General features: G+C 31.7%; 1 protein-coding gene across 1 annotated transcript; it reads right to left on the bottom strand.

Annotated features, from left to right (window-relative positions):
- Window positions 1-299: 299 nt before the first annotated feature.
- LOC132554751 (bromodomain-containing protein 4-like) lies at window positions 300-13,789 on the bottom strand. The gene is made up of 6 exons (XM_060219064.1): window positions 13,781-13,789; window positions 13,033-13,155; window positions 11,590-11,620; window positions 11,212-11,240; window positions 4,948-5,001; window positions 300-1,219 (listed from the first exon to the last, which is right to left on the bottom strand). Exons 1-6 carry the CDS (start codon window positions 13,787-13,789, stop codon window positions 326-328), a joined length of 1,140 nt encoding a protein of 379 aa, XP_060075047.1. The 3' UTR covers window positions 300-325.
- Window positions 13,790-13,989: the final 200 nt, after the last annotated feature.

Raw genomic sequence — 13,989 nt, 5'->3', positions numbered from 1 at the left:
TGCAAAATTTGAGTTTTTTTCATATGCTTTGATTTCCATGACTAATACACAAAATCTGATCTTTAAAGTATAGAGCAAAAGAGCATTGGTCTGATAAGACAGAAATCTTTTGAAAACTCTTTGATGTAAGCGAGGGATAAATAAAATAAAATCATATATACAAATTGATACCAAAATACATCTGAAAAATCATAAATACTGTTCTGTTTGAATTGCTGATCATCATTCGAAAATAGAAACAAGGAAAGGGAAATATAAGAATTTAAATTATTTGAAGAATATATTTTGAAGTCTCTCTCTTATCACTTCACATGGTTTTGACCAACTAAGCCTCAGATTCAGGGGAATTTCGTTTGCCTTGCTCAAGGAACGGCTGACTTGGTGAAATGCCACCACCATCACCATCAAACGCTGGGTTGTCGATTTCCTCGATTCCGTACGTGCTATCTGTATCCACGTCAATATCAATAGGCTCTCGCTCTGGCTTGTCCCGCATGTATAGGAAAGGAGAAGGAGCACGACTCGATTTTATTCTTGGTTGAGTCTGTGATGTTGGAGACGTTGTTTGACGCTGACTGCTGAAAGAAGCAACTCGTTGGGAAGAAGACGGCACTGATGGAGTGACTGTTGGTGACTTCATAAAGGCTTCCTTAGGACGTACCACAGGAGGGAAATCTTGAAGCGGTTTGGCAGCTAAGAAAGAGATGGCCGTTGGTGGTGATTGACTGCTCTGACTCACATTTTCGATGGATTCACTATCGCCTGGACCACGGCTGCTACCGGAGTTAGATCCCTTAGGCTGTGGAGAAGCGTACGGAGGCGGTGATTCTGATGGTATACGGGACATCTCAAAATCTATAGGCGTGTGAATTTTACTTGGAAGTGGTGTTTGTCGTGCATGTCCCATATAGACGTCAACATTATCGTCTAGAGGTGCTGTTCGTGCTTTCATCTGTCTGCGTTTCTTCGTTACCTTTTTCTTCTTTTTCTTTGCATTTGCTTTCATTTTCTGCATGAAGTCATCCATGGAATATGGAGGGGGTGGTTTGACTACCTTGCCCCCAGGTTTGATTTGATAGCCAGACCCTCCCATAGCCATTGATGAAGTCTTGGTGTCTTTCAGAATTGGAAGTGGTTTGAAGTTTGAGCGTGTGTATCGTGGCAAGGTTTGGTAGTCATGGGTCGGGTGTATACGTTCTCTCAAAGGCGGTGCTGAGTTCTGTTAAAAAAGTAACAAAATAAAAAATAGGTTTAAGTTAAAAGAATGTTTTGCATAAAAACAAACACTTCATTAGCTGGCATAGAGCTCAACGTAATGTCAATGTAGTAGTAATTTTTCCCCACTTTTCCCCTAAAGAGATAAATTATACTTACATAATGCTGAAACTAAAAGATATTTCTGGGGTTTTTTAAAGATAAATACTTATGAATTTTCAAAAGAATAGAAATATTTTTCCACTCTATTTTCCCTTCATCAAATGAAATACCAATCTAAACACACACAAACTGTAATATACACATAACATGCGTCATTGATATACCATTCTGTAACAGAATAAAACAATAAATGAAGTGACATTTTTTAATTTGATCACATTAACCACAGCATGTATATCAAGCTCAAAGTAAATTTGCATGCAGCACTACGGAACGGGACCTGACAACAATTTATTTCACCCGACAAAAAATCAATTGAAAATCAATTAGAATTGAATTTCCCTAGTGGCTTGGTTTTGGAGCGTGCGCATCTGGCAAGTACCATATAATGTCATCTCTTCGAAATATTCTGAACTTTGGATCGATATTCTGCATTTGCATCGGCATTGTGTGTACTTATATTGTATATCTAAATGTTTTCTTTCATAATACTTTTCCTAGTCAGTTCTTTATTTTGGAAAATTAGTTCTTGGTCTCTGAGTACATGATTGTGTGAAGAATTATATTCATGACAACACCATCTTGCAGGTATATCCATAAATTTGATAATAGATTTCTGTTTCTTTAAAACCGTCTTTAAAACAATCCCAACTTTGTGGGTTTGTATATTAACCATATCATAATACATCGTATTATAAATGCTGAATTTCTGCATATAAACTGTTGAAATATTCACCAAACTACATATATTGGATAAGCTATGTGTAAAATTTACATAATTACTTAATTGCATTCAACATTGAAAACCAAATTAGATATATTATTGCATTACTCTTGTATAATGGAACCTGATGATATGTGCGATTGCATTCATGTTTGTACGGCAATACAAACAAAAGCTAGCATGCACATGCCACCATATACATATTCCTTCCCATAAATAATTGTATCTTTCTTACAAAACTGCGACATTTGGTGCGGAGGTGAAGTTCTTTTAAGATGGCGGTATCTACCCATTCCTTCATAGAGGAGTAAATTAGGTAAAGAGTTTTTCGTCCTTCTGGGTTTCAGCTGGAAAGATGTTTTTTTCATTTTGTTTATCATATTTTAACATACTTTTCAATGATTTCAAATTTATCCTGAAAAAAAGACTAGTGTGATAACATCTGAAAAAAGAGGCAGAAACACCTGATGACAGGAAAATGATCTAAGTTCCTAGTGTTAATGATATTACTAAAGTTAGTCTCTGAAATTTTCACTATAAATATGAATCAACAAGTTACCAACCTACACTACAGGTTACAAACTGCAATAAAATGATGCATCAACAAAATTCAAATGAAATCTAGATTGTGTTCGTCTCTTCAATTGACATGCGCTTAAGAACAAGTCAAGTCGGAAATTCAAAACAAGATAATTTCATAAAGACATCAAACGACACTCGAAACATGCATGAAAACTTCATTTCAGGACCAACCTCAGACAGCAGGTAGGCTAACTGTTCCTCTCGGTCATAGTCATACTATTGAAGAAAATATCGGAGTGATAATCTTAGTCACATTTGGTTGTCATTGAAAGTCGCAGATGGGTTCTTGCTGACATTAAGTTGAGCAGCTAGGTATTATGATCTCATTTAAAAAAATATTTTGAAGATCATAATTGGATTATATTTGTTTAATTCAATGTTAGAAAGTATTTCATGTGGACAGTATCCCAAATGTCAGTGGGAAACCCTTGTTAATTTTGCCCTCTTTTACAATACATGTATCTCAAAGGGATTAGACAATCAATGCATTATTGGACAAACTTTATCAGTATATAGTCATAGGTTTATAATGTTTATGAAGATTGAAAATTGTCTACCTACAATGTCATTTAAGTTGCATTTATGGTATGGTGGATGATTTTTTTTTCATTATCTCTAAAATTGCAAAAACATTTCCTCTTCATTCAGATGGAAAATCGAACATAAAATTTAAACAGAAATGTAGAGATGAGCTAATAATATCAACCTCTCGTTGAGAATATTTGTGAAACATTGCATCATTTATATCCCCTACAACTACTTCTTGTGGTATTAACCACAACTTCTCTTGTCATAGAAAGGAGAAACTCATGTAGATCCCCCAGGAAGACTGCATCGACAATTCAATACTGAAATAGACATTTTAGAGAAATACAAAACTTGAATTCTCATCATAGTGAAATTTGGTGCTGTTCACAAAAATGTGCTCCAGACCTCTTGGAACTGTGATACTGATTAAATACTGATTATGTTTACCACTATAGAATACAAAGTGTGCCATGTAAACGAAATCTTGTGTTTCAATACATTCTGTATAAATACCATCCTTGATGATTGTCTGATTTTTTTTATCCGTTTGTAATACTAAATACATGTGCAACTAGTGTCTGCCTGTATATCCAGACATTTTCTACAGGAAGTGTTATCATACTTACGTCTTTTAACATATTTCAACGCGTGGAACACGATAATCAATTGTTTCCTGCAGTGTTATTTTGGAAATAGAATTATTGTAGGGAAATGTCAAACTGCATTCTAACAACTATCCATGCCGTAATAAATATTTACGTCCATCTATTATGGATAAACCAGTTTTTTTAAAAAACTATTCAAAAAATTTACCTCCTGGCTTTTATGAACTGTAAATGGGTATGGACTTAAGCAAAAGTTATGATTATTAAGATTATCAAGCATTTCCTAAATATCTATTAATTCCTTCATATTCTTTTGAATCTAGAACCCAGTTATACAGTTACAATTAACAATCTCGAAAATACGAACATAATAGTTGTCAAAATATCGAAATAGAGCAAGGAATGCATTATGGGTGGAAAATTTACAAGCTAAGTGTTATGAAAACCGAAAAAATCTTTCAAAAGATACACGAACAACATCAACTGAAGAGGATATCAGATGAATAGTATGAAACATTTGTGAATATGACATAACATTTCTTTCATTACGAGTACATAAAAAAGTTTTCTTCAAAATAACCTTGAAAGAAAATATTGCGAAAATACATTTTTAAACACATAAACAAATTAATGTTCCCATAAATGTTCACGGAGATTAATTCCTCGACTTTGATAAACTAGGAAGAACCAAACATTTCTCATACTATAACTATTGGTAGTACCCGTGTGTGCTGAACTTACCCGCACATCTTGATAATAAGGTGTTTGTTCGATGTACTTAAATGCATCCTGTTGAGTATTTTACAATATAAAATAACTTTACTAACCAATATACTGTTTACTAAAACAGCAAATGAAATATAATTCAAGCTGTATGGAATATAAGTCAGTGACTATTAGTAATATCATTCCTTATAACGTTTACATTTTGATCCAAGAAAAAAATATGAAGGCTTTGAAGTGCATTGCAAGCAATCAAAGTTAAATGAGTAGTACTTCAAAGAGAAAAGTGATATGTGAAATGACAAATAAGCTGAAAAAATAGCTATCAGTGTACAACATAGTACAATAAGTTTACAACATATCACCATAAAACAACTGTCTAAAAGTACATGTTCGTGCGGAGCTTACCGGTACAACCGACTGCTCTAGATGATGTGTCGGTGGAATGTATTCAAACGGATCCTGTGAATATTGATTTATTTTTTAATTGAAATATATTCTTGAAAATAAGAGATTTCATATAAAAAGGAATAGTAATGACTCATGGAAATAATTTGACAAGTCACAACATTGTGCGGAAAGGATCATACATTTGATCAAGTATAAAAATAGTCTACCAGTATGTTTTATAAAGATGGCGGAAAGGGAGAACTTCAATTTCTAGAGAACTATGATGACATGAGATTGAGAATTTCATAATAACAATAACATGTTGTTTTTCTTTTTTTAAAGCACTCAGAGGATTAAGATTTTCAGCAATTTTTTAATAAATGATATACGAATTGCTTTTGTGTTATAGAACACATTCATATCTTAGATCACAATGATGAGTGATAATTATAAATAGTGAATGAAACTAAAATTAAGGAGAAAAATGTTAGATCCCTTGGACAGTAATGTAGACAAAAATGAAGTTCCTCCAGGAAATATACTGTGCTGGAGTGACAGAAAAAGAAAAACATGTTTATTGTAAGTGCTGTTGTCAAAATTATAAAACTTTCAGATAATTCTGTATTGTAATTTGAGTTCAGCTTGTATCATCTATCACGTTGATCCATATTTGCTTCAAACTGTTGTTATATAACTTCACATCTAATAGTGAACACTTGTATTAATGTGTGCCGATTATGTTGTCTATTAAACATTTATTCGACACTTAATCTTGGCTGAAAGATATTACCAGGGGTAACTTGTTTCATCCATAAAAAACAATATGTTGGATTCTACTGGACAATTTTTTTGATACACTCACATAATATCTCTAAAAACAGAACAGGTATTAGGTGACCATGTACAAGCATGAACACTCTTAAATAGAATCAGCACAGGTGAGTATTCATGTGGAAAACAAAGATATTATTTCTAATTATAGTAGTTTACCCTTAAATATGGGTTTGTAATAGGCTATAATCAAAATTAAGAGTATAAAATTTCCAAAAACAATTATAAATAGCTATCAATAAATATATCCATCCTTAGATGATTCTCAACATGAATTATCATGAATGAACTTATCAATGCCCAAGATATTTTACAATAGTTGATCATCGTAAATTATTTCTGGTATAAGTCATATTCTGTCTATACAAGCCAATGTGACTAAGCTATGTAGGTGTTTAGAAAAAAGATTGGGTAGAAATGAGAAGTTCAATGACGAATACATAAAGCATCAGATTACTTCCGAGCTTTGAGAGACAACATTTACATGAAACGTAACGAATATGCTGTAAAACAATAATAAAAATATTGAAGGAAATATATGTTTGTGAATGTCTTACCGGCACCTGCTCAAGTTGTTTTGACGGATAACTTGGCTATCATAGGAGAAGAAATTGGTATACCGCTTACTTTTAATATGTTAATTTAAACATAAAATGACGTTTAAAAGATACAGACTTCAATATTATCGCTGATGAACAGATCCGTGACAAAAAATACAAAACAAAGACTATCTCCATCAGTATGTAAACTTCAGGAATGATGTAAAAAGGCAACAAACATCAATTAACATTAAGAAGCACACATTATCCCAATTCTCTTTTGATACATTGTACATTGTAAACAGTATCCAAATTGTGTTATAATGTATTCTCTCACAAATCAAATCGGGATTTCTCATAACAACAAATTCAGTAGTATCAGGTTAAATATTAAATATGACAAATTTATACAGATACCATTCCATAACCAATGACAACAAATAAAGACTTACTTCAAAGACGGTACTATTTATCAAAACACACAGTTAAGTTTGTGCACAGACAAAAATTCTTGATACCAAATATGGTAAAACTAGTTAAAATCCACAGCATTAAGCAAAACAGTAATATGTTGATAATGAATAATAATAACAATACATTCAATAACTTGCAGTCTGTGGTGTATTACAACAAATATGGTCACATACAATTGAAAGTCTGTGACATCAATATGGTCGATTAACTTCACAAAGATGGTAAGCATTACAACACCAAAACGTTTGCAACAACACCCAAACTCACCGTATATTTCGGAGGGTCCTCAAAGACTGCCTCGACTGGTGGCTAAAGTTTATATATGAACAATATCAGAACCATGCATACTGCTAATGGATATCATTTATTTAGGCATGAATATGCAAATTAGTTGATGAATATTTATGAGTGACTTATGGATATGTAGATTCAAATATGAAATTTTAGAATATGAATATATGTTTCTGATAAATAGGGAAATTAGACTAGAGGGTAGCACTTGATACTCTGTTTTCAAGGACATTAGATGTAGGCTGTATTGACCATTGGGGGTATCAAATGATCTTTGATTGGCTCTAAATTGTTTTATGGGTGTATCAAAGGATCTTTGATTGGCTCTAAATTGTTTTATGGGTGTATCAAAGGATCTATGATTGGCTCTAAATTGTTTTATGGGTGTATCAAAGGATCTATGATTGGCTCTAAATTGTTTTATGGGTGTATCAAAGGATCTATGATTGGCTCTAAATTGTTTTATGGGTGTATCAAAGGATCTATGATTGGCTCTAAATTGTTTTATGGGTGTATCAAAGGATCTATGATTGGCTCTAAATTGTTTTATGGGTGTATCAAAGGATCTATGATTGGCTCTAAATTGTTTTATGGGTGTATCAAAGGATCTTTGATTGGCTCTAAATTGTTTTAAGATCACTTTTCACATGCGGTGTGATAAAATTATAAAAAGAAAGTACAAATCTGTCAACAGAATTTCAATTCAAACGCAAATTAAAAAAACTGGGACAGAACATGAACTAAAGAAAAAATTACATGGAGACTACTGAAAATGTCGGAGGAGAATCAGAGAACAATACAAAAGATCTTCATATTAAGTTATAATAATGTTTGGAAACATTGAAGACGTGATTTCAAGGGTTTTTGTAACATTACTCTGTCATTTAAATATTCTACAAAGGATCTCATTATTACTGAATGGTGTTGTACATATATTTATCTTATATTATGAAATATTTCAATATGACTAAAAATATACTTCCATCATAACAATGAATCTTAAATGAACTTTAAGAAATCAGACATGTAAATGGAACATTGCATAGTGAGCAAACACTTGTTTGGATGCTCAGATAATATATATTCATATTATTTATTCATCGTTGCAATTATTTTGTCAATAAGATTTCCTTAACAGCATGTAAATTATGCATAATATTGCTTACTTTTTTTTGATACAATAACACATCCATACACAGATATTTTGATGATAAATTACACCTGTTGAATTCCATAATGTACATTTTCATGATAAATTACACCTGTTGAATTCCATAATGTACATTTTCATGATAAATTAAGCCTTTTGAATTCCCTACCATCTTTGTTAACTATACATCAGAGATTAAATATCACCATATCAATCATCTAGACAAGTCTTGTTACATATGTTAAATTTTCTGAAAATGAGACATATCAAACATCCACATGGGTATGTGTTAAGGTTCTAGTACATCAGAACAAGACCTCCTTTACAACATACAAGTATCATAATCCTTCTAAAATATTGTTATTACACACATTTTTCATTCCATTTATCTTCTAATGCCCAACTGCTACAAACTACTACATGTTACTTCTGATTAGTTACAACATGTTTTTCATCGTCACAAATAATGGGATATTGTTTCTGTGAAGGGATATTGCCAAACAATCAGAAAATTGTAATACAAAAAGGTAAAGTTCACTTTGGTGGTTTAAGATGGTACATTTGATGTTCAAAACTGTCAATGTAATCATACAAATACAACATCAAAGTATAAGATCAATGGTATCAATCATCATAAAAGTGATCGGATATTCTCCGAATGTTTTCAAAATTGCGTAAATTAGACCTAACTAAATACCATTACCAGAACGCCGGCAGAGAACATCACATGACGTTCCATTATCTTTGATTAAACGTCATGGCTTGTAAAAAAGCAATTAAATTTTAATCTGTGTCTAGTCATTATTTAACCTTGTAACACAGATCGGGGCGAAAATACCTGTACATTGCAGGTAAATGTTTGTTCAAATTATGAGGTGTCAATGACTATGTTATCATAGATTACGATCCGTTAAAAACTTTGATACATCGAACAGTTTGATTTATAAAAATTTGATTCATAACAGGTAAGTTAGTAGTAATGTATAGGAATATATTTTTCCATACATCAAGGAACTGATTCATAGAAGTTTGACTGTAAGCTAAATATTATGTTTGAGTTTGGTACTGAACACAGCTGACAATTTCTGTAAAGTTTAAGACAAGTGTTATCAATAATAATTTTTTTCCAGTGTTTAAAAACATGTACTATATCATATTAGAGTTTGGTACTGAACACAGCTTGGTACTGAACACAGCTGACAATTTCTGTAAAGTTTAAGACAAGTGTTATCAATAATAATTTTTTTTCCAGTGTTTAAAAACATGTACTACACCATATTAGAGTTTGGTAATGAACACAGCTTGGTACTGAACACAGCTGACTATTTCTGTAAAGTTTAAGTCAAGTGTTATCAATAATATTTTTTTTCAATGTTTAAGTACATGTTCAATATCATATTTGAATTTAATACTTGATCCTGTTGGCCGTTTCTGTGACGTTAAAAGAGAATGTGATCACACCTAGTCACATAATTATATGATGACAACGATTACAAATAATTATAATATAGTCCTATATGTTTTATGGCATGCTACATGTTGTATATGAGTTTGGTATCCAAAGTCGATCATTTCTGTAATCAAATCCAGAATGTCACGGAATTTTTGGATATCTTACAAACAAACTAATATCAAAATCAAGTTTAACTTTAATTTTAACTTATAATACACCAATGTATACATTAGATCTAAAATTACACCAAACATCTACCTATTAATACTGCAACATTTATCTAATAACTAATTACCTGTTTCTCATCATCACAAACAGCAGGTAACTGTGAAGTTATAACAGTCGAGGTAAACAACACAAATTATATATATAGTGAGTCATGGAATACGTTGTAGTATATAACGTTACAAAATTGGTGATTTAAGATTTCCAATATTTTAAGTTGTTAACATATATCTGTGTGAATGATACGTAACTGAAGTGGAAATGCTTTAAAAAATGTAATGCTAACACTCACATTAATTGAAAAGAAAAACATGTACAGTTCTGTACTCTGTATAATTGTCTATATATATGACAACAATGTTAATAAACAATAACAATACGATGACGAACAACATTCCTTCATTGATACCACATTATTTGAAACACAACACAAATTTGAACATTTCAGATGTAACATTACACCAACCTTCTACTGAATTAATAGCTACAACTATCTATACTTAATTACCTGTTTTTCATCCTCATATACAATAGGTAATGGTTTCTGTAAAGTTAGAGCAGTCATTGGGACAATATATCACACACATTTTTAGTGAACAAATGAGATTTTTTTCCCCCTCTATTTTTTTGAAGGAGATTTTTTCTACCATTAATTTCCCACTTACTGCACATTCTCTGAGTTATTGATGTGATAAATGTGATTTTTTAAAATGTTTTTCCTACATCATCACTGCAAATGATATACAATCTTGGCAGATGTCCTTCTCTAACCTAAACCACTACTGTTTCAAAGGAGCTATAATTTATAGTACGATTCACAAAACTAATACAAGCAAGAACAAAGTCAAGGAAGGAAGAAAAGACACAAACTGATCAAAGGTTATTTGAATTTAATACATATAAGATTAGAATTCTGTAAAGGTTGAACTTTTAAAGGTGTTCTAATTTTTCACAATTTGGAAAACAAAATCAAAGAATAAATTAGTTTTGAAAATAAGACATATTTAGCGGTTATGGTCCATTCCATAAAATGTTATCCTTTTTCTTTCAACTTTTGATAAACTAGCAAAAATTTTGAACCCGCAAAAAAAAAAAAAGAAAAAAGCAAAGCAAAAATTATATAGTATAATGTCAATACATATATATGTATATATAATTTTACAATGTTGTAGAAGGCCTGTGATCAGTGATAATTATGTAATGGGGAAAGGAAGCAAAGGAACAAAGGTAGCTATACAGAGGTCGAGAATAACGATATACAACTAAGCATTGAATACACTATTGAATATTGCATTAATGAAAAATAAAGTAATACATACCTCGTTTGCTCCATCTCCTTCTTCAAGGACTGTAAATGATAGAACCAGTTTCAATTTTACACAGTGCAAAAGGATGAAAGAAAAGTTATTACCTGAAGGTTTGTAAACAACTGTCTACCATTTATTTCCTAGCAATTCTTAATCTTAAGAAATCTACATATCACATTAATGTAACCCAACTAATAGGTAGTATTAATCATACAAAAATGACAGTGGATTCATGGTAGAATCAGTATCAAATTTACAACCATTAACAACTTCACATATAACTAATATCAAAAGGCACATTACAGAGATCTTCTTGTCATTCAAGTGTTCTATTACACCATGTGTGCAAATATCTAATTACTAAAATTCTTTGAAAGATATTTTACTCACCTTTCTCAAAAACAGGTGCCCCTGAAGCATCCTGTAATGTCAAGAAAACAGGCTAATATCACTTAAGATTTTATGATTATAAACTATATGTCAATATCAAAACTAACTACGAAGAACAGGAATTACTTATTGAAAAACAAATATGTTTCATAAAAAGAATTCTATGAAATTTTGATAGAAACTGTTTACCAGGCAATTAAAAATCTGAAAGAAATATGTGCAGGAATAAAATCTTTTGAAAACTGAAGATAACTCGATCAAAGCTAAACTTGTAAATATGAACCTTCACATGGATTTCAAATAATATGTTATTTATTTACTTTTTTTATATGTGCACAATACACTGATTATGAGATGTTAGAGATGAAAACAAATTACTGTCAAGAAACTAGCTATTTGCGGACTGTATCAATTGTTCCAGTAGCATACAAACAATTCCAACATCATACAGAAATGCGGGGCAGTATCAATGTTCAAACATTGTATATAAAATTTTGAGCAGCATCATTGTTCCAACAGCATACAAAAATTTGGGGGCAGTATCATTGTTCCAGCGTTGTAGAAAAAATTTGGGGGCAGTATCATTGTTCCAGCGTTGTACAAAAATTTGGGGTGGGGGATGGGGGGGCAGTATCATTGTCCCAATGCTGCACAAAAATTTTGGACATAATCATAGTCCCAACAGTGTTAAAATATTGGAGTTTGAAATTATAAACTGGGCATTGTTGGTTAAGTTATTTAAATTCTATCGCATTTGTTAACATCATTTTAAAATTTCAAATATCTCCAGTTTAATACCCATACTGCTAGATATACAGAATTAAACTAGAGACTTAATGGTATGCAATTTTTCTTTGATAGAGGGATCACATTATAATTGACACTTACAAACACATAGTTATGAATCATTGTTCAGCCTTGATTAGGTGACAATATTTGTAGTGTTTAGTTGTATCAATACTTCAATATTGGTTGATCAAATTCACAACACCAATATCTTCAATAATTAGTAAAATCTTCCTTGGCAAATATGTGCCAACAAAAAAACTAAATAGTACAGTAAAGTGGTATAAATTACCATACAGTAAACTCAAAACACATCACACATAATGGTACACAATATTGTTGACCATGGTACACAAAATTGTTGATCATAATACACAAAATTGTTGACCATAGTACACAATATTGTTGATCATAGTACACAATATTGTTGACCATATTACACAATATTGTTGACCATAGTACACAATATTGTTGATCATAGTACACAAAATTGTTGACCATAGTACACAATATTGTTGATCATAGTACACAATATCACTGCCAATCAGTCATTAAACACAATCCAAGTAACCAAGCAACTCTGTGACAAAACAAACATTCCCTAATGGTTAATTTTAATCCAGATCACCACAAAATAACACCATCACTCAGTCATACCGACTGGAAAGTATGATCTGGGAATACTTCAGGTCCCAGGTCTCCTCCAAATGGATTTTTCACTAATTGGTTCAAACCATAAGGATCATACTCGTCAAAGTCATCATCTGATTCACCCAATGACTACAACATCAGTAAGTTCAAAATCTGGCTGAATGTTATCAAAATAATGTAATTCAAAGTTGAAAGGTAAAAGTATCTATTGCAAAATGACTTTCCTTTCAATACTGAATAACAATTTTAATTGATATTTGTGCAGAAGCCATGAAAAAAGCCTTTCAAACATATGACATGAAATTGATTAGGATGCTTAAAGCAAATGAGTTGTTCATTCTTGATAAATACTTTCAGACAGGTGCTCCAATGAACATTGAAAAACATAAAATATTTACAAGCATGAAATTACAGAGAATTAAATACAATGATTGAAAAATGTCTGATTATAAACAACTGTATCTGATTCTTCAGCTTTTTTTAAAAAGTCAACCAGAAGAAAACCAGTTTGAGATGATAAGTGTGATAAATGCTACTTGTCCAAAACACTCACATGCCTGTTGACTCTCTATATTTAAATCAATTGTGTTAGGTGTTAACAACTATAATCTGCAGTAATATTATTATCTCCCCTTCGTATCATCTCTTATGTAACCTTGGTTACGAACACTGTTTTGTGTTACTTTCCCATACAACATTGTTAATATTTACCTTCAATTAAAAGTCCTATATTCAGGTACCTCACCTTACTGACCTGTAACATGATACCTCCCTTTAATGTCCTGTATTGTGTCCTTTACTACTTTTTATTGTGGTACCTCCCTGTACTGTTCTCTATTGTGAAACTCCCCCTTTCTGCCCTGTGTTATGAGCTTCCCCTTACTGTTGAGTATTTTAATACTTCCCCCTTTATGTATTGTGAGACTTTCCCTTTCTGCCTGGTATTCTTTACTTTCCTCTATT

Source organism: Ylistrum balloti, unplaced genomic scaffold (assembly GCF_031769215.1).
Source record: "Ylistrum balloti isolate Yb309-2 unplaced genomic scaffold, AGI_CSIRO_Ybal_v1 Utg369642, whole genome shotgun sequence".
In the NCBI taxonomy this organism is placed as follows: Eukaryota; Metazoa; Mollusca; class Bivalvia; order Pectinida; family Pectinidae; genus Ylistrum; species Ylistrum balloti.
This window is presented reverse-complemented; position numbering and strand designations above follow the sequence as displayed.